Source organism: Dama dama, chromosome 7 (assembly GCF_033118175.1).
Source record: "Dama dama isolate Ldn47 chromosome 7, ASM3311817v1, whole genome shotgun sequence".
In the NCBI taxonomy this organism is placed as follows: domain Eukaryota; kingdom Metazoa; phylum Chordata; class Mammalia; order Artiodactyla; family Cervidae; genus Dama; species Dama dama.
Window position 1 is genome coordinate 45272654 of NC_083687.1, and position 22203 is coordinate 45294856.

The 22203-nt window shown below is 45.9% G+C and overlaps 1 protein-coding gene across 4 annotated transcripts in view; it reads right to left on the reverse strand.

Annotated features, from left to right (window-relative positions):
* Nucleotides 1-22203, reverse strand: part of PHACTR1 (phosphatase and actin regulator 1) — a 489267-nt gene that overhangs the window by 211490 nt on the left and 255574 nt on the right. The window contains exon 1 of one of the 4 annotated variants that reach the window (XM_061147619.1): nucleotides 17749-18001. The exons of 2 other annotated variants lie outside the window; for them this stretch is intronic. In XM_061147619.1, coding sequence (XP_061003602.1) covers nucleotides 17749-18001 — 253 coding nt within the window. Of the gene's footprint in view, nucleotides 1-7161; nucleotides 7298-17748; nucleotides 18002-22203 lie in introns of those variants that run through there. One more of the 4 variants, XM_061147623.1, reaches the window with a different exon arrangement.

Sequence of the window (22203 nt, forward strand, 5' to 3'; positions counted from 1 at the left end):
ATTCTAGGACCAGTGCCAAATGCTTTATTTATACTATCTCATTTGACCCTCCCTCCAGTCCTAAGCAGTGGATGCTATCAGAGTCACCATTTCAGAGACGCAGAAACTGAGGCTCAATCTGCAGAAGACCCTCAGGAAGCGGCCCAGCTGGGAACTGGGCCCAGTCACACTCGGGAGTCTCCACCAGGGGCTGGAAAACCATAACCCTTGGTTTAAGTCCAGCTTGCTGCCTGTCTTTGTCAATAAAAGGAGACTTTTCGCTTATATATCGCCTATGGCTGCTCTGGGGCTACCTCAGCAGAGGCGAGGGGTTGCAACAGAGGTCGTAGGATGAAAGCCTAAAGCGTTTACTGCCTGGCCCTTTATGGGAAAAGTTTGCCAAAGCCACCTAAACTCTTCACATCAACCCAACGCCCGTGCTCGTACTCTGAGGCGTGGAAACCTCTGCTTTCTACTTCCTAGGAAAGAAGCTTCCTTTCCTCTCGATACGATCTCCTGCATCTGTTTTTGTGGCCATCCTGAAGGCTCATGCTATGCTTTTCTTCAGGAAAAGAGTTTACTCGAATCATGGTAATGTTATGCCAAATGCAACTTACGAAATCTAATTTCCTCGGCCTGAAGTCATTAAAAAGCAAAAACAAAACAAAATTATTGATCTTTTACTGAGAACACATCATGTGCCAGGAATACAAAAACGTATAAAACAGCATCTTGCCCTCAAGGAGCTTGCAGGTGAGGGGAAAGAGGTTCAGAGACAGCAGAGTGGCTTCCTGCGGACAAGGCTCTGGGCCCTGGGACTTCAAGGAGAGGGGCTCTCTTCCTGGGCCAACCAAGGTCGCAAAATGAAGACATGTGAAAACCCACTTCTTTTAAAGAAAAAGGTCTCCATTATAATAAACAACAGAATTAGGTCTGATTTGCCTAATAAGTAGAACTATCATTCAGACACGGTGGGACAGAGATAAACAGGATGTATAAGCTTAGCCTCTGCAGGTCACAGGTGAGAAAACCAAGAAGTACCTAAGTGTACCCAGTGATGAGAGGAGATAGTGATGCCAAAAGGCCTAGCAGCTGAGCATCAGTAATGCGCTCCAGAAGCTGCAAAGCTGAGTACCTGGTGACTCTGGCACATATTTGCCATATTTGTGGCAAGATATCGAATCTTTCTAAGCCTCAGTTTCCTCATCTGGAAAATGGGGACTGCATTCAGAGGTCACCATGGGGAATGAGCTGATATACAGAAAGTGCAGAGAGCAGAGCCCAGATCACAGTGAGTGTGACAGAAGCATGCACTACAATGAAAACTAAAAATTAGGCACGAAGAAGTGAAAGTGTGAGTCGCTCAGTTGTGTCCAACTCTTTGCGACCCTGTGGATTGCAGCCTGCCAGGCTCCTCTGTTCATGGAATTCTCCAGGCAAGAATACTGGAGTGGGTTTCCATGTCTTCCTCCAGGGGATCTTCCCGACCCAGGGATCAAACCCGGGGCTCCTGCATTGCCGGCATATCCTTTACCATCTGAGCCACCAAGGAAACCATGGAAATGAACGAAATGAGCCAAAATCTTTAAGTAAGCCCATATTCTACCCTGTTCCTAAGATCCCAGCCTGACTTTCTATTACACCCAATGCCCTTCCCGTTGCAGAGAAGGCAATGGGAAGGGAGCACCGGTTTTCGAGGCTTTTGTGTTAGACACTGTGGAGTAACTTTCTCTTCTTTATCCCTTTAGCCTTTATTTGTGACTGTCAAGAAACATCTCTGACGCCCCTTTCTGCTCCAGTCCTATGGCCACTACCCTTTGGCCAAGTACAGATCATCACAACTCTGTTGTTCAATCCCATTCAGCACCACCCCACCCCACCTGCAACCCATTTGCTCATGCCTGCTGCAGAGCTGATGCCAGGAGACAAACCAACATACCCTTTCCACATGATCACCGCTCTGCTGAAGAATCTACCATCATTCTGCGCAGCACATCTGTGTAAGTTCAGACACTTCTGCCTGTCATTTATTAAATATGTCTTAACTACCTTGTAATAAAAAGAGACCCGATTTCAAATCCTAACCCCACCACTCACTACCAGTGACACCAGCCTGTTGCTTAATCCCTTGGAGGCTGTCTTCTGTCAAACTGAGATAAACAGTACTTAACTCGTGGGGCTCTTGAGAAGATTAAGCCCACATTTCCCATCACTGGCGCTGGGCCTGGCATACAGCAAGTGACTGAGATGTCATTGTTGCTATTATCTAGCAACGCATATACTCACGCTTCCTTCCCCTCCTTATTCCTGCTCTCTGAATCCTCCCACTTAGGATTTTTGCCTTCCTGACTTCTGCCAATCCACCGCAGCCCCCTTCACACAGATGCCCCTCCTGGGCTTAAGTCCACACTGATCTGGAGCTTTGGTGACCCCACTCAGGGTTGGCACCTCTCACCCTGGTCCTTCATCTGTGATTCCTTTTTATTAAGATTTTTTACATGTGGATCATTTTTAAAGTCTCTATTAAAAAAAATAAAGTCTCTATTGAATTTGTTATAATATTGCTTCTATTTTTTTCTCTTTTTTTGCCTCTTAGGCATGTAGGGTCCTAGGTCCCTGAACGGGGATCAAACCTGAGCTCCCTGAATTATTGGAAGGCTACATCTAAACCACTGGACCCTCAGAGAAGTCCCCTTAATCAGCGACTCTTAACCCAGGAGCAACTTTGCCCCCTCCCCCAGTGGGGGGGGGGGGGCAGACATTTGGCCCTATCTGGAGACATTTTCGGTTGTCACAAGTGGGAGGTGGGTGTATGAAGGCTGTGTTTAAATATTTTCTGTATTTGATGATGCTCTGACCTCCTGGGGCCTGCCCCTCCCAGAACGAGCTGATTCCTAGAGATAGTCAGCAACTCGCCTGCCAGAGTACCTTTCCGAGGCAAACCCAGTAATCAAAAGCTTACCCCCCAACCCTCTCCTGGATCTAACTCTCACACACCAAGTGACTATTTCCTCTGCCCTCAGTCACCCCAGGGCCAGGTACTGAACAACTAGAGACCACCATGATAACCACGAGCCAGTCACAATCATTCAAACGAAACAATCCTAAACTCGCTCAAACTCACCTACCTTGATCCGCCTGTTCTTTTCCAGCAAAAGCCACAATACAGGCTCTGGGCTATAGTATCTCCCGAGTCCTGCCTCCTGACCCTCCCTGTGGTTCCCCTGGGACGCCCGGCATGGTACATGGCTTGCTGCTTGCTCTCAGGAACTCTAACACACCGTTCTTCCAAAGGCAGCCATCCTCTTGTCTGTCCTCCTACCACACCGAGTTAAAGAGCCCAGGTGCATCTTAGGTATTAGTAATAGACACGACGGGTGCTTAGTGGACAGAGGCCAGTGTGTGTGCTCAGTCGTGTCCGACTCTTTGCAACCCATGAACTGTAGCCCGTCAGGCTCCTCCGTCCATGGGATTCTCCAGGCAAGAGCACTGGAGTGAGTTGCCATTTCCTTCTCCAGGGGATCTTTCCGACCCAGGGACTGAACCCACGCCTCCTGCTTGGCAGGCGGATTCTTCACCACTGAGCCACCTGGGAAGCCAGAACAGAGGTCAGGAAAGCTGCTAAATATTCTACAGTGTACAGAACACCACTCCCCACCCCCAACAAGGGCATATCCTGTCCAAAATGTCAATAATCATAAGGCTGAGAAACATGGCCCTGAAATGTTCCACATATGGAGACCCAGATCTCTAGAAGCCCCAGCCCTGCCGTACAGTTCAATCTTATAGCCTAACTTGGGAAACTGAAAAAGTACCTAATTGCTGGGCTGACTGAAACGAAGGTATAACAACTTGCATTCATAGCTCTTTTAGTCAAAAAGTCACTGAATAATACATGTTCAGCAAAAGTGAAAGTATTTCTTTGCAGTTACCATGAAGCTTAACGCCAGTAGCTTCCGGTCAGAAAGAAAAATGCATGACCGAAACTCATTGTTCTGTAGGATTCTGTATCTTGCACAAGAGGGAAGCAATCCATCAATGTAGCATTTCTATGGGAAAATTCTGAAGCCACACATGAATTCTTCTCTAGGGCATTCATCACCTATGATGCTCCCTACCCCCCAAGGAGAAAAAAAACAAAACAAAACAATGTGTATGATGAAATCAATCTGGGTAAAAAAGTATAAACACTCTTCTTGAAGTTTCTCTAAGCACATGGGCACACCAAGGCTCAGAGATTAAAACAATCTACTTAACTTTGTTCAGCTCAGTTTTTTTCCAAATTAGCTTGATCTTGAAATTTTTTACATACCATCTATTACCGTCCCATGGAGCATGTGTTCTGTGGAACACATTCTGGAAAACATCTCATTAAAACTGACAACAATTCCCAACACTGAAGGTCAGGACTTGAGTGCTAAAGTTTCTCACGCTGTAATCAGAGCTGCTTTGGGAAGTTCAGTAGCAAAGGCGCGTGAGGCAGCCTCCTTTATGGGCGGAGGTCTTTGGCAAGAAGTTCAGTGGCTCTGCAGGTCTCTGTGGGAAGGGCACAGACCCTAGACTCTGGATGGACCATAATTTCCAAATGGCAAGGGAGATCTTGCTTTTCTGCCTTATTACCGTCAAAAAAGGACAGACCTCAGTATGTGTGTGCGCCAGGCAGAAAATGTATTATTTTCTCACAAACGATACAGCTAATTTAAACTCGTGTGTGTCAGGGAGAAGTGAATAAAATGGGACCCTGCATGTCCGTAAGGAAGGAAAGGGAGTAAATTAAGAGCCAAGGCGGAGATACCGAGCACCCTGATTAACCCATCTACTACCTGACTAGTCCATCATCTCCACTCTGACCGCTTTCATCCTCAAGTCACAGGCATATTTGTGCACTTAAAAGTCTATGATACCTACGGATTCAGCGGGACAGCAGAGGACTGAATTCTCAAGCAAGCTCCTTCTCACTCCGGGCCTTGGCCCACCCCTCTGGCTTGATGGGGCAGCCTTGGTCTTTTGAGGGACCAGCGGTGGGCATGGCGCTGGGGTCTCTGGCCTAACCTTCAGAAGCCTGCTTCTTCTGAAAGCGCACTGCTCTGTGACCTGAAGTCTGCAGAGGGCTCGGCTGGGTGTGGGGGGAGGCCACGCACAGCCAGCAGCAGATGGCAGAGTCATCTGTTCACGGAGCTCAGGGAAGCCCTCCGCTCTTTCACCTTGAGAGAACGTGACGGAGGTTCTCCCAGTCCCGCAAGCTCCACAGCCTGCCTGGCTCCGCATCCTTCCACCAACCATCACCATGGACCTCGGAGAGGAGACTACAAGGAGAAAAGACAGACTCAGGCCCTTCATCCCTTCTGAATGTGGAAGCTGGCACCACGGAATGAAAAGCACAACACCGCCCCCGCCCCCCGCCTCCAGCCGTGTTTTCTAGTCTTAAAAAATTTCCAAAAGCCTTCTGAAGATTCTTGAGATCCTCTGGAAAAACAAGCATGATCTGCCTCTCCTTTCCCCGCTTTCGCAAGGAGGGAAACCGAGGCCAAAACTGAATTTGTTTGAGGCCAGTTTGTATCGAGGCTACTGGCACCAGGACTTAGGAGCTGGGTTCCCAGAGGGAGCTTTGTTTTCCTAACCCTCCCCTGGAGGCTGCTAATTCCTGCTGTCTGGTAAACACTGCCAGGAATTGCACTCTTAGGATTCTGCAATAAAAATAAGCCATGTTTGCTTTCTAAAAGCATAGTGGAAACACTTCCAGTTAAATCTCACAATAATTTATGGCTATGATATTTTCAAAGTTACTTTGTGTCATTTCATTCATGGTGAATTATGTACTTTGAGCGAGTCACACACACTGACCCATCTACTTATGGTTTAAATGCTAAGTGTCATTCCTATTTGGTCCTCAACTCATGCTTATAAATCTAATGGTGAATTTCAAAAAGGTTCTATCAACAGTGTTAGAGACAATTATGTGCTCAGTCATGTCCAACTCTTTGCGACTCCATGAACTGTAGCCTGCCAGGCTCCTCTGTCTATAGGATTTTTCAGGCAAGAATACTGGAATGAGATGCCATTTCCTCCTCCAGGGGATCTTCCCAACCCAGGAATCAAACCCGTGTCTCCTGAGCCTCCTGCATTGGCAGGAAGATTCTTTACCACTGAGCCTCCTGTTAGTTCAGTTTAGTGGCTCAGTCGTGTCCAACTCTTTGCGACCCCATGGTCTGCAGCACGCCAGGCCTCCCTGTCCATCACCAACTGCCGGAGCCTACTCAAACTCATGTCCATTGAGTCAGTGATGCCACCCAACCCTCTCATCCTCTGTCCTCCCCTTCTCCTCCCACCTTCAATCTTTCCCAGCATCAGAGTCTTTTCAAATGAGTCAGTTCTTCGCATCAGGGGGCCAAAGTATTGGGGCTGCCTGTTAGAGACGAAGCAAAAAGGACTGTACATCTGGTCCAATTTCATTTTGAGCAGTTGTCTTTTTTTTACAGAGGTGACTATTAATGTCGACATGAGATTCAACATTCCTCTTGAAAGAATCTGAAGCTAAAGATTTTCTATTGGAACCCATTTATACATGATGCCATGCAAATCTTCACCCAATATATACATTTTCCCCCAAACTGACACTACCTTAGGGTGGACCATACACATACACACACACACAAAAACCAATACCTTATTTGGTTACACCTTATTTATGTCAGAAGCTGCCCTATTAGCTGTTTCATCATCTTTATAAGATACAAATTGGGGATATATAATGTTCCCAGTTATGAGTTGATGTTTATATTCTAAAAATGCAATAATCACTGTACACTGTATCTCCTCTAAATGGAGCAGAGCAGAGAACAACTTTTAAACGGGAAAGCTTGGAGATTCCCTGGTGATCCAGTGGTTGAGAGAGTTTGCCTTTCAATGCAGGGGGTGTGGGTTCCATCCCTGGTTGGGGAGCTAAGATCCCACATGCCTCTGGGTCAAAAAACCAAAACATAAAACAGAAGCAATACTGTAACAAATTCAATAAAGACTTTAAAAATGGTCGCTATCAAAAAAAAAAATCTTTAAAAAAAAAAAATGAGTCAACTGGAAAGCTTTAGGACTCTAGGGCACTCTGTGAGGGTAGCCCCGCCCAAACCAGAGCCATCTCCCCTTTTATCTGGTTTATACATGAGGGTCTTCTAAGATACTCACAAGTTTCTTCTTCCAAAAGGTAACTCTCGTCCTTATGTCTGTGGTCTTTTAGCTCTTCAACACAGATGCTCCTTTTACTATGTATTCCCTCTTCTGTGTTCTTGGAAAACGTTGAAAAACTGACCTAGGCACCCAGCCCAATGACCACAACACTCGCCAGTAACCCAAGTTACATCTATCGTCTGACCACAAGACAGCTGCATTCATGTTCATGATTCTGCCTCAAAGACAGGGAAGAAGGATGGGAGGGGTCCTGCAGCTCATTACGTCTGCTCCCACTGCAAAGGGCGCTGTCAGCTGCAAATATGAAAACCTGTTCCTTTGTCTTCCGTTTTACTTCAGGGGGTGGCGTTCTGACCACAGGCTGCTTCTAGGGCATGAATAATTCATACCATGGCTAACTGGAAATTGTAGTGTACTCTTCAATGCGGATACGAAAACAATAGGGCTCTGGGCCAGCAGAAAGGTTCACTGTGTGTTCATCTGGGGGATGATAAGCTTCTGTCTGGGGACTGTTTGGCTTCTTTAGTGAGCTCGGGAAGGGACTCATGGATCAGTGAGTCACTGAGATTTGGAGAGGGCAAGTCTTGAATATGTAGCAAATCCATCATAGCACCCATAGCCAAGATCAGCTGCTGGAAACAGCCTTTCATCGTGGGGGAGTAGTCCAGTTCATCAGACGAGTAAGTTTCCAAACATATAAACATTAACCACAGTATCTGCTGCATGTGGCAGACAAACACTTGCCCATAAACAGACTTAAGTCTCTCAAGAAATAACCCCCGATTCTGCTCTGGAGCTGGCCTGTCAGTGACGGATGGTCATTAACTATGTGGCAGATTGCATTCCTCGCTCTGTGCCAGGACATCCTGGTGCCAACTCTTAACTGAGAACACCTTCAGAATCTGGAGGTCTCACTACAGAGCAACTCCCCAAAATCCCAGCCCAAACCAGGTATGGAGTGTGGTAGGCTGTAACACCCTTTGAAAAGTGGATTTCCTATCACCGGAAGAATTAAATCAGGCTTCACTGTTCCCTTTGCTTGCTTGCTCCTCTGTCTTTCTGCTCATAACCTTGGAGCGATAATACTGTTTAAGAAAGCCGCTTCAAGAGCAGCTGGTGCATCACTTAAGGCTGCTACTGAACTTGACCTAACACAAAAACTGAGGCAAAGGGGCAAGAGAGGCAGAAGGTGGCAGTCCTAAAAATGAGAACTAAAGAACGGAGCTTGGTCCCCCTCCCAAGAGTCATCGCTGGGGTTACAGCTTGTTTAGAAGCTAATTACTTGATTTTATAATTACTTTTGTGGGTTACAAAATAATTACCGTGGAGGCAAGTCTCCCTGTGCCAAAATAGCAGAGGCGATTGTTCTAAAGTTCACACCGAAACAATAACAGCGTCAAGACAGTTTGCTCTTAGGTGGGGATTAGAAATACTTCCCCTGTGTCACATGTGCTTGCCTGAAGCCCACATAAAGGTCACGGTGGGGGTGGGGAGCGCAAAGATACTCCACAATCCCAATTCGGATGAGTTGTTTCTTTTTAGGTTGATTTTCATTTCAAACCTGTCCCTCTGCCTACACTAGGACACCACGCAGCCTTTTGAAAAGAGTAAAACTGCAGTTCTGGTGAATGAGATAGACAAGCGATTGAGTCCCTTTCAATCCTAAAATTAGATGTGATGTTAAGACAGTCAATAGCCATACTTCCTAACGATAGGAACGGTGATGTAGCAGGCGTAGGCAACATTCTTCTGATAAAAGCCAGAATAAGTATTTGAGGGTCTGCAGATCTCTGCTGCAGCTCTTCAACCCAGCAGCTGTGTGACAAAAGCTACTGTGGACAGTACATGCACAATCCCGCACGGATGAGCTCCAACAAAATTTTATTTATGGACACTGACATCTGAATTTAGTGTAAGTGTCCTACATCATGGAAGAGTCTTTCTTTTGATTTCTGTCAACTGTTGTAATTGTAAAAAAGGAAAAAAAAAAAAAAAAGAACCCCTTCTCTGCTATGAAAACAGAGGGCTCACAGACCACAGTTTACCAATCCCTGATGTAGTTGGGTTTCAGGCAACTCAGCATCTTCAGGGAAGAGAAATAAATCTCACAGGTGGAAGAAATTCAGGACAGAGGTGACTCAAGAGCAGGCAGAGGGTTGATGTAATTCTCTCTCTTAATAATCCTCCAGGGTGACTATCATCCAAAAACACATATAATTTCCTTTTTTGCTTTTAAATGAATTGAGTTTGTTTTCCGTGTTCCTTTCTTCCTGAATTTTCCAGAAGCAATCATTTTCATATTTCATTAATCACTTGAAGAAGTGAAACTCCACTTTCCAAAACATGTAGCCTCAAGTGTGTGTGTGTCTTAGTCACTCAGTCGTGCCTGACTCATTGCGACCCCATGGACTGTGGCCCACCAGGCTCCTCTGTCCATGGGATTTCCCAGGCAAGAATACTGGAGCGGGTTGCTATTCCCTTCTGCAGGGGATCTTCCCGACCCGGGATTGAACCTGCGTCTCCTGCATCGGCAGGTGGGCTCTCTACCCTCAGCCACCAGGGAAGCCCAGTCTCCTCTTGGAAGTTCACATCTCAGAAGCAGCCAACCATGGCTGCAGAGGTGGAAGCGGAGGGCTAGCCCAAATGTAGCAGCATCAGTAGATGACGTGGAGGAAGACACGACCCCTGATGCTGTTTCCTCCTCCCTAAGATGGTCACAACAGGCTTTCCAACCCTAAAATGTCCTGATGATTGCAAGGAAATAACATGTGCAAATTTTACAGTGTAACATAATGTATTTCAGTGTCTAGGTTTTCTCAACTTACTGGCTTTAAGCTGACTGAATCAACACTCTTCTTGACCACCAAATCTCACTTCCTCTCTTAATAACCCTCCAGGGTGACCATAATCCAAAACACAGATAACCACCACCATTGGAAAGATGTAGTGGACTAGGACTTTATCTTCGCTGATGTTGGGAATGTACAACAGTGCAGTCACTTTGAAAAAGAAACAGGCAGTTCCTCAATTGGCTAAATAAGCTGTTAATGTATGATCCAGCAGTTCTATTCTTAGGGATATACTCAGAAGAAAGGAAAACAGACATCTACACCCACACTTACATGTAAATGTTCAAAGTAGTATTATTCGTAACAGCCAAAAAATGGAGAGAACACAAATCACCATCCATTGACTGGTGAATAAGCAAAACATGTCATATCCATACAAAGATCCGGTGATAAAAAGGAATGAAGTGCTTATGCATGTTCCAGCATGGATGAGCCATGAAAATGTCATGCTAAGTGAAAGAAGTCAGTCAAAGAACTACATATTGCCCGATTCCATTCATACGAAATGTCCAGAATAAGGAAGGCTATAGAAACAAAAACAGATTAATAGTAGCCTAGGGCTAGGGGAGACAAAATGATTGGAGAGACTGGCTAAGGAGAGTGGGCTTTCTCTCGGCGATAATGAAAATGTCTTAACATTGACTGTGGTGACAGATTACCACCTTGTGAATATACTAAAAGCCATCAAATTGTACACTTTAAATGGGTGAATTTTATGGTGTGTGAATTATCTCTCAATAAAGCAACTCAAACTCCAATGACATTTTTCACAGAAATGAAAAAAAAAAAAAAATCCTGAAACATGTATGGAACTACAAAAGACCCCAAACAGCCAAAGCAATCTTGAGAAAGAGGAGCAAAATTAAAGGCACACTTCCTGATTTAAACTATATTACAAAGCTACAGTGATCAGAACAGTACAGCACTGTCACAAAAACAGACACATAGATCAGCGGAACAGAATAGACAGCCAATAAATAAATCTATGCATATTTGGGCAGTTAATTCATGACAAAAGAGCCAAGAGTATACGAGGAGGAAAAGGCACTCTCTTCAATAAATGGAAAACTGAACAGCTACATGCAAAAGAATGAAACTGAATCCCTGTTTCATGACTTACACAAAAATGAAATCATCATGCCCCCTCTCTGCCATGTCTTAAAACTCTAAACGCCTATTCATGTCTAAAACATTCTTACCAGTTGTATCAACTACAGAAATGAATGTTGGGGACTAGCAAATAGGTTCTGATCCTTGCCCTCTCAATAAAGTCATATTTTACCTATTGATCTTTTCTATCTCCTTTAGACATATGGGTCTATTTTAAGCTATAGATTTTACAAATATTTTAAAAATATCTTCTCCTAAACTGAGTGAATATTTATAGATGTCAGTGAGTCAGAAAGATATTAGAGCAGAAGAAGAAATTAGCAAAACTACTTACAAGTTCAAAGTCATGCTGAAGATAAGGCAAACTGAATTGCTGGTGCTTGAAACTGTTACTGGGCCTTTGTATGCGTACACCAGAATAGCAGAGTCTTGGTCTTTTGACACTTGCTGCTCAAGGTCCTCAAGTGGCTGTTCTTGGTTATGAGTGTCAGACTCAGGGCCCTTCTTAAGCTCTGCCAGCAACACCATCATAAAACATATACAAATTTGCTTCAATATAATACAGGACTGGGGGAATATGCGAGGAAACTATAGAGATCATTATCTTCTTCGGTCTACATTTGTATGTGTGCAATTTTTCATAGTAATAGTTTTTAAAAAGGTAGCTCCATCATGCTACCTCTGCTTAAAAATCCCTCTACTGCCTTCGGTGTTGTTGACCTAAAACAAATAGACTGCTGGGAACTTCTCCAGCAAAAAGATGGATTCATTCAGGATCAGCAGAGAAATGCAACTGGAAGTCTACAACCCGTGAAAGTCCCAGAAAGGGGGCCACTTTTACAAAAGGGAAAAGGAAGCTGGGAGGACTTAGCCAACAAAGAGTCCGTGGCTTTTCACTGGCTGAATCCTCGCCAGGAAAGAAGAGTCTGTCTTCTCCCTGTTGGGCTCTACTGTCCTCCCAGGGCGTGAGAACTCCCCAGTTCGGTCTCCCAGCTCTATTTCACTGAGACTTCTGTTTATTAATAAATATTTTTACAGTGCTCCCTGGATGAAATCTGAAATCCTTTGTCAATTGTACCAAAATCTTCCTGATTTCTCTCTCTTGCCCAAGTCAGGCCTGACACTCTCTACTTTCTGCCTCCAAAACAACACCTGACCTTCTCATACACTTTTTAAAACTTCTGTGCATCTGTCTACCTATCTCCCTGTATATTATAAGGTCTTTGAGCACAAAGACCATACTGTCCCATTGAATTTTATATTCCCAACGCTTAACCTGGCACATAAAAACGCTGCACAAATATATCAGTGGGAAAAAATGAAGAATTGCCCCAACACATGTTTCTGGACTACCTCATGTCATTTCCCCCACATTCCACCAATTCTATCTGCTGAACCTCTTCCCTTTTCTGAGCAAGTTATGCATGTGTGCTAAGTCACATCAGTCATATCCAACCCTATGTGACCCTATGGACTGTAGCCTGGCAGGCTCCTCTGTCCATGGGATTCTTCAGGCAAGAATACTGGGATAGATTGTGCTGTTTTGCAGTTTAAATTATTTGCACATTGTTTTCTTCACTGACATGCCCTTCCTTCTTTACCTGAGAAAACGCCTCCATTAGGTTCTTGTCCAAATATCATCTCTTCCAGGAAGCCCTCCTGCCTTACTCACACAGTTAATGGCTTCCTCCAACTTAGCTGTTTATTTTCTTGTTGCTCTAAGATCCAAAGGCAATAGCTGGTTATTGTACCTATTGGTATCTGAAAGGGTCCATCACTTTTAGCACACATACGCTGCTAATTTTATAACAAACGTTTAAGAGAATCGATCAATAGCTCAGTTGGAGGAATTCAGTCCACCCTCTGTATCGCAGATGCAAAATGCACAGGTATGGAAAGCAGATTGCATTTATTGCACTAGGCCATTTTATACAAGGTACTTGAGCATCCCTGGATTGTGGTACCCATGGAGGGTACCTGAAACCAATCTCTTGCAGATACTGAAGAATGACTGTATATGATACTTTAACAGAATTTTAACAGCCCACTTTGTTAGAATTTCCTGGCTTTGTACACTCCCTCCTAACACCCCACTAAGTCTTTCACGTCTCTTCACTACTGTCTCAGCGCATGCCTTTGTTTTCAGGGTTCCAGCCTTTATATACCCTGCCCAAGTTAGAGCCTTTCCCAGGCCCTCCCGACTTTAAGGAGGCGGATTCCCATCTCTACCCCTTGCTTCAGGCCATGCCTTCCATAGCTCTCCCTTTGTCTCTGAGTGTCCTTCGGGCCCATGTTGATAGAATTCTCCAGTAACTACTTCATCCAGCTGTTCACGTTTCCTCTTCAAGATCTCACCTTGCCTATTTTTTTGATTAGTCTACTGACCAAAAAGTGCTTATTCATTGTAAATTTAGACATATGCATGAGCCCTTTCATCTAGAACGAGTGGGTCATGATTTTTAAAACTCTAAAACCACCACAGCAGATTAATTTTGAAGTGCACAATGCTGAAGGGGCTCTTCTCCCATCTCACTTTTCCTTGCTTTTATTAGAAAGATACGTTTTCACCGTTAAATACAGAGTAGAATTGGTGCTTTCATCTTGGACCCAATCCAGGGATGTTTGATTACAGAAGAGACCAAGGAACGCACAATAGCAGGAGGAAAAAATCCAAGACAAAATTGAACTTGGAGGTAACAATACAGATGATAGTAACCACAGCTAATATTTCTCCAGCACCTTCTCTCGCCAGGCACCATGCTAAGTGCTTCATACCAATTATCTCATTTAATCCTCACAACTCCATGCAGTAGATAGTATCATGGTATCCTAAAGTCACCCAGCAGGCAAGGGGAGGAGCCATTATTTGAAAACAGGCAGTGAGGTTCCAGGAGTCAACTCTGGACCACTATTAGAAATTTCTTGCTTCATCAAGGGACAGGTACTGTTAGCAACCCCAACACCAAATGGTTAGATCTCAGGGGACTGCTCACCTCATCTTTATGCACCTCAGTTTCCTCATCTGCAAAAGGAAGGATTTGACCCACAGAAACTCGTAAGGCACTACTTTCTAAAAGGCTGTCTTATGGAATGAAACTTACAGTCAGAGTAACATAGAAGTATTACAACAAATTGTTTTTTTTTTCTAAAAGTTCACATTGGAATCCATCAGAAGACATGTTAAATATTTCTCATCCTGAAGATAAAGTTTGGAAATGCATCTAGTAAGTCACTGGATTAGTGATTTTATATATGAATATTTGAAGAATAGAAATCATATTTAGTGAAGTGAAAACAACCTTGAAATATTGATCCATCCGATGTAAAAGGTACTGAGTAGCAGTTACAATCAATGTCTTGTTTCTAAATCTATTAATCATTTGATTGCTTTGTAAATAGGCCACTATAACACAGAAGTTTCTAGGTATTTTTTGAAACTTTTCAAAATGTTTTATTTCTATTGAAATTATATCTTAATACACAGTTATTAACGGCATAATTCTATAATTCCTCACTAATAGACTCAAAAAGAATTCAAAGGAGAAAAGAAAACACATATGAAATTATATACAGCATAGAGCCTAGATTTCCCCCCAGAGTTTTCACCTATTTATAAAATCAAATTCTCCTACTGACTTCCAGTAAAAGTTCAGTGATAATGTAGCTATGTCTCTTGGAGCTTTACAACATACATAACTTATAATCTACTCATCTAAAAACTTCTCCCCCCTCTATTCCTACTAATGACAGCCTCTCTAAGTAGGAAAAGCAGGTAAAATTAAATATGCTAGGAAATTGTACAATTCCTTTCAGTTCACTATCTTAATAAACCTGGCTTATCGGGACTGTACATGTATATATCACAGGCACATACACATCACAGTACTTAATTTCCTACATTCAGTATAGGTGTCATAAAAAAAATAATCAACTTGAAGGCACAGTGGAAAGCACTCGTTTCAAAGACAGACAAGGATTCGAATTTTTTCTACCATTCACCTACTTGCGGCCTTTACACCAAAGTACTATAGTAGCTTGTTTCCACATCTGAAAAATGGCTTCAGTATTGAACCAAAACAGCAAAAATGAAAGGAACACAAACTACCTTGGGCCATTAAAGGTGAACTACATTCTACAATTTTTAAAATCATTTTCTACTTAAAAATAGAGTCAGCCAAACATCTTTAGTTCTAGTTAGTGGATACCAGGAACTTAAAAAAAAAAGAAACAAGTAAAAGGGCAAGTGCTGAAATGCAATTTCACTTCTTATATATGTTCACTGAGCCAGGGATCTTTTTTCTTTTAAAGTTTATTCTCTATCAGCCAAATACTTTTATAGATTGTCTTTAGACTGAGTTATAAAAATGTTTAAATATATCCTATATATGAAGAAATTAAGATTGAGCCTCAGTGGGCAATACCTCTATAAAATTCTCCCTGTGTAAAATTTCAGCTAAGGACTTTCCAGTTAGACCACAACTTTCCTTGGTGGCTACTAAATGACCTCCGTGGTGCTGAAGGAGAAACCTAACACATTTAGGGTGCTGGACACAACACAGGCACACCCCACCATAAGAAATGTCCTCCTCGGTCGAGTCCTACCAAATCTGTTGGCCTTACTACAATCTTTACTACACACTTGCTTTAAAATAGCTGGCTCTTCCTGGCATGCAGAAATAGATGACTCAAATGGAAAAACAGCTGCTGGAGAACTTCACTCGCAGAACCTCCACTCATGACGACGAACGATTCAAGGTCAGTCTCCAAGGAAAGTGAAATTTATCTGAATTCCTTTCCATTCACAGTGGGCAGCGCTGCTTTGGGCTCCAGCAGTAAAAGGAGAAGGGTGAAGCTCCTGACCTCATTTTTTCTTAGTGACTAAAGAGCGCCGCACACACTGCAAGGCAAGATTAGCCGGGGGAGAACTTGGCAAAAATTAAGCACCCCCACATGAGGTTCCCCCTACACAAGAATCCTTTGAAAGGAAAGGCTTTAGTCCCATCAGGTGATGTGTGAACACCCACAAAGATGGCTCCGTAACACATTCTGGAGCGTTTGAGGTTGTGGAGATGACATGTATTGTAAGCAGAAGCATCGTGTTCATAATTATACACATGAACCCACATCCCCGAGTGTGGGTACAGACCCTTCTCTACTGCGGTAACATTCAGAGATCCTAATTTAAATCAACTCCCCAAGGTTGTGGAAGTAGCCCATCTGGGAAGCAATTCCGTCAACAGAATGACTCATTTAATAAATATTTTAGCCTGCATCTCATGCTCTATTATAGTAGACAGTAAAAGACCGGCTTTAGATCATCTCACTAATCCATTTATATATCCCATAGGTGTCGTCAGCTTATAGAGTAACCACAGGACCACGCGCATGTCGGTGTGTGGGTTTCCTCCCCCAGACCTACCAGGGGTGCTGCTTCGAGTGCTGTGCGCCCGCCGGATGCCTAACGCCATCCCGCACAGCCTCTCTTGCAGTTTAATCAAAGAAAAGTATCATTACGCTAGCAGGACTCTTAATTTTGAAAGGACATTAGCCAAGCCAGTCACTTCATTACGCTGCACTTCAGAGGCCAGCAAGGAACCAGAGAAAGCCCTAAGTAATAAGTGCTCTTCCAAAAGGAACAAGCGAACCCCACCTGGGGCTGGTAGCAGAAATCTGCCCGCCCAAGCAGGTGTGTGCAGCGTCAAGCCAGGCGATGAGCTTCAGCCTGGCCAATAGCTAATGCTTTCCCTGCAAAACCCGCTGCCTGAAACTTTTCCCAGACCTTCAGAGGCCCTCCGGAGCCAGCTCTGTGAGCTGCTTCCAACTGCCTGGGGGAGGCTGGACCGTTACAGAGGCGCGCCCACAACTGCAGAGCTTTCTGCCCGCGCAGGGCTCTCCCTGCTGCTTGGCTCTGTCTGCCCAGAGTCGCTGAGGCCCGGTACCCTTTCAACCGCCGCGCTCTGATCGGTTTGGGGGGCGCTCTTTAGCTCACCTGGAGGAAGCCGCTGCCGTCTCTCCCCCACCTCCCACATTTGGCCACTAGGCATCATTCCAGGAGGGTCCAGAAACGGCACTCCAAAAACCACGGCCATGTTTTACTCCGAACGGACATCATTCCACAACTCCACAAGTCTCCAAGGCGCAAGGCGCTGGGGCCGAGGCCAAACCACCTCTCCAGAGTCAACCCACCCGACGCCCACATCTGTAACGCAGCCCAGCAGAGCTCACATCCTATCATAACGCAAGGGTGGGAGAACAGCTGAGAAGCCCAGAAAGCTAGGAAAGCAGGTGGAATCGTCTCTTTAAAGCTAATCATGTTGCCCCTGATGAACCCTCTAAAGCCCCACCTTCCCAAGAGAAAAATCCCAGAGTTGCCTCTTTAACTGTTTCAAACCCCTCGTTTGGGGGGAGCGTTTCTATCAATGGTCTAAGCACGGATGCGGTCCTGGTTTGGCTCTGGGCAGCGCTCCGCAAAGTGCCGGGTGGGCTGGCGTCACGCCCGGTTAGAAGGCGGATGTCCCCGCAGTTCTCCGGGTAGAGCCGCCCGCGGCGCCCCCAAACTGGGACCGGCAGGGCCGCCTCCTCCCCTCCCGCGTTCGCCGCCGCCCCGACGCGCCCCGACACTCACCGTCCCGGGCGTCCTCCCCACGACTGCAGTTGCTGCAAATGTGTTTGATCTCCTTGCCCAGTTGACAATGGATCACAAAGGACACGTTGTTGTTGTTGTTGGGGGCGGGCTCCTTCAGGGGCTTCATCCTCAGCAAATAAAAAGCTTTCCTTTTGGGTCTCTGGGCGCTCGCGCCTGGCACCTCGCCCTCCCTGCAGCGCGGCGAGCGGAGCGCAAACCTCCCCGGCTCCGCGGCGCGCGTGGGCTCCGCCATCCGGCCCCCGGGCGCCCCGGGCCGGGCGCTGCTCCGGCCCCCGCGCGCTGCCCCTAGCGCCCCGCCGCCTGGCCAGCATGCCCCCGCCACGCCCCGCAACCCGCGTCTCGACAGCCGCTCGACCGCGGCGGGCGGATCAGAAGAAGGCGCCGAGGGGGTCTTGACCTTGCCGACCTCCCCGCCCGAGCCAATCGGGATCCCGAGGCCGGAGGAGGGTTTCCGGAAAGCACTCCCCAGTCCCACCTGGGATGCTGCGCCCCCGCCTCCCTCGGGGCCTCACGCGCGCATCCTCGCGGGGCAGCCCCACCCCTCCGCGCGTCTCAGCACCAGCCGCTGGAGCCTGCCGGGCGTTGCAGCTACCTTCACTCTCTCGGACTGCAGGGCAGAACGCCAGCCTCCCCCGCCCCCGTTTCCTCCAGCCTCTTGCTGCTGGTTGAAAGCAAGATGGGCCACGCCGAAGGCCGCTGTGTTAGGGGCCGTCGGGGTGCACGCGCCTCTCTGGGGCCAGAACACTTTACCATTCTCGGGCGGATCCGCCCCCGCCCCCCGCAAGCCTTGGACTTTTCACTGGAGTCGACAACCTGTTACAACAGAACTGATGTTTTCACGTTTAATAGAAATTCCCCGACCTGAAGAGGGCCTTACACCCATGTCATTAAAACTTAAAGAGTTGAAAGGGAACAGGAAATGTTGCTTTTATCAATCCTCAGAAACAACAACTTGCAACTTTGGGATCCTAGATAATTTGGGTGAAGCTTCTCCAGCTGAGTTAGCACAGTTAATAAGGCTCAGCAAGGCAAATGACATCAACCTGAGATCTCTAAAGAAAAGAGCGGTATCTTCAAGAAGGCAAATCCATGGCTTAAGAATAGTAACAGCTACAAGTTTATCCAGCCTTAGTTTGATCTAACCGTTTGTTGTTGTTGTTTTTTAAATGACACTATATCTATACCATAATCCTGACTCCAAGTATCGTGAATCCTACCTCACCTTTTACAGAGCTAACTCTGAGAAGCCTCACAGCACAGTCACCTTGGGTGTTTGTTTTAAAAAGAGCCTTTTTGGCCCCCTGCAGAGAGATCTTGGTTTAGTAGCTCAGTGAAATGACAAGGAATCTGAGCTATTAACAAGCTCCCAGGTGATCTCCATACAAAGCCTAAGTGGGCAAATGTTTTTACAGCCAGGTGTGTCTGACCCCAAGCTTGTTATTCCCTCCATGCCCCATTCCCTGTGAGCCTTTGTCTTCTTTTCTGGCCAGTGAAAACAGTATCAGCTAAAGGATGCGCTATCACCACCCGTTGTTTCCAAGAACTTCTCCAAAGTGAATTTTGTAATACCCTGTGTCTTGCGCGCGTGCTCCGTCACTTCATTCATGTCCGACTCTTTGTGGACCTATAGACTGTAACTCACCAGGCTCCTCTGTCCATGGGATTCTCCCGGCAAGAATACTGGAGTGGGCTGCCATGCCCTCCTCCAAGGGATCTTCCCCGACCCAGGCAGGGATTGAACCCATGTGCCTCCTGAATTGCAGGTGGATTCTTTACCACTGGGCCACCGGGGAAGCCCCACCCTGTTGTCTTACACCACTGCAAAAGACAGGTCATTGAGCAAATTCTCTACACATACAGCTCACCTCCTGGGGAATAGGGTCCACCACCCACTGGGGATATTAAATTACTGCACTATAATATGCTTCCGATCACACCAGATCTCCCACTCATTCATACTACTCCTCACATGCAAAGCGTCTGTCCAAGTCAGCATATTCCGAGCTTCATTTGCATTCTGTACTTAGGAACACCAGGTGTCCAACTGCCATGGTCTGCTCTAGAAGGAGATGTCAGGGAATCCTCAGTTGGAGTTCTGTTCTCTTTAATTATATCACAATCCAGTCTCCCTTAGTGCCCACTGGGGCTTTCAGGGACCCCTCCCTTCTCACCTGGATTACCAGTCAAATCAGCTACAGGTAAATCCTAGTTTCTTTTCCTGTCATATTCACATCACTTGGTCCCTGGCTGACTATAAGCCTTATTTTAGAGGTGGCCAAGGGCTTTTCAGGTGGCTGAAAGACTGAAGGCTGAAAGTGTTCGTCGCTCAGTCATGCCTGACTCTTTGCAACCCCATGGACTGTAGCCTACCAGGCTCCTCTGTCCATGGGATTTTCCAGGCAAAGATACTGGAGTGGGTTGCCATTTTCCTTCTCCAGAAGATCTTTCCAACCCAAGGATTGAACCCAGGTCTCCTGAACTGCAGGCAGATTCTTTACCCACTGAGCTCCGAGGGCAGCACTTCCCAGATGGCGCTAATGGTAAAAAACCAAAAAAACCAAAAAAACAAAACCCACCTGCCAATGCAGGAGACAAGAGATACAGGTTTGATCCCTGGGTTGGGAAGATCCCGTGGAGGAGAGCAAGGCAACACCCTCCAGTATTCTTGACTGGAGAATCCCATGGACAGAGGAACCTGGCAGGCTATGGTCCATGGGGTTGCAAAGAGTCTGACAGGACTGACATGACTAGATATGCACAGAGGTGGCCAAGGAGCCGTTTGCTTTGCTGGAGGAGTGTATGAAGGAATTAATTGCATTGCATTATGGGTCACTATTTGTTATTCTCTTTTTCAAATACTCGAGCCCTCTCCCAAACTGTGTCACCTCTTAAGTACCTTCTGAGCAGAAAATACAACTTTTTTAAAAAATAAATTTTGAAAATTGCGAGCCTTTTCCACCTTACTCTCTGCCCATGGATCAGAATAACAGAGCTACACAAACTCTACGTGGTCTTATTAAAACAGTGAAGCCCACAGCAGTCTTTGATTTGCTCACTGAATATGTAACCAGACCCAAGAGCTCAAGTGTCTCTACCTTAATTGACCAAGTTATCAGTGCGTTGTAGTAGAGAGAATACTGACATGACCTCCAGCTTAGTCTCAAGGCGATGCTCTGCAGTTGTGGGGGCTCTTTATTCAGGTTTGGCGCATAGAGGCCTCGGGTGGACCTCAGAGAGCTGTTCCCTTCTTCAGTGGTTCCTTTTCCTAAGCAGTCTACCCTGAGTTTGAGCTTCTAACTCTGCTGGCCAATAATGGTATCCACTAGCTGCACATGGCTATTTACACTTAAATAAATGAAAATGAAATGAGATTCATTTTCGGTGCCTCAGTTGCACTGGCCACACTTCAGGTGCCCAACAGTCCATGCACATGGTGGCTACCGTATTGGACGAGCAATTGGGTGGTAGAATACACTCATCTGTGCTGAAAGTTCTGTAGGACCCTACTCTTCTTAGAAGGGGCTTCCCAGATGGCTCGGTGGGTTAAAAATCTGCCTGTAATGCAGGGGAGATGCAGGAAACGCGGGTTCGATACCTGGGTAGGGAAGATCCCCTGGAGGAGGGCATGGCAACCCACTCTAGTATTCTTGCCTGGAGAATCCCATGGACAGAGGAGCCTGGTGGGCTCCAGTCCATGGGATCACAAAGAATCAGACAGGACTGAAGCGACTGAACACGCACTCCTCTTGGAAGATGCATGAATGTTTGTGTCTCAGGTTGAATTTGGAAGCTGAGATACACAGTCGTTTATTGTTATAAGAGAAGTGGGTGGAGAGGGGCCTGGGATGGAATATATCTCAGTGCTGGCTGGAAGAAGATGCTGAGTCTGGTGTCTGCCAGCACCCCTTTTCCTCTGACCCCCGGCAGACAGCAGAACAGGTGTGCACACCCATCTGGCATTTTTCTTGATCCTGCTCTGTACCCTGAATGCCACCTCTGTGAAGCCGCCTTCTGACACCCATTACTCTAATATCCCTACAGCTCTCAATGCCAGAACACGTCTTATACAGAGTCTGTGTTTGTCTCATCCCTTAAGACAAACCTGTGTTTAATATCATCCTTGTAATTACTACGGCTCAGCTCTATTGCTGCCTTTGATAATCATCTCCCTGCATTGACAATGAGAGAAAATGATCATACTATGGCATTCTTGGAAAAATAGATAGTATTGTGGGATTTTATTTTTTTCCCCCTTTGAAGAGGATGGAGGGAACCCCTGAAGGGATTTCTATCAGTTACATCAGGGTATCTCAACACAGAGCCAGTGCAGCTTGAGTGAGATGTTCACCCAGATGATCTAAATGGGAAAGAAGAAACGCAACCTGTCACACTGTACCCCAGAATCTGCATTTGAACAGGACCGCCAGGTGATTC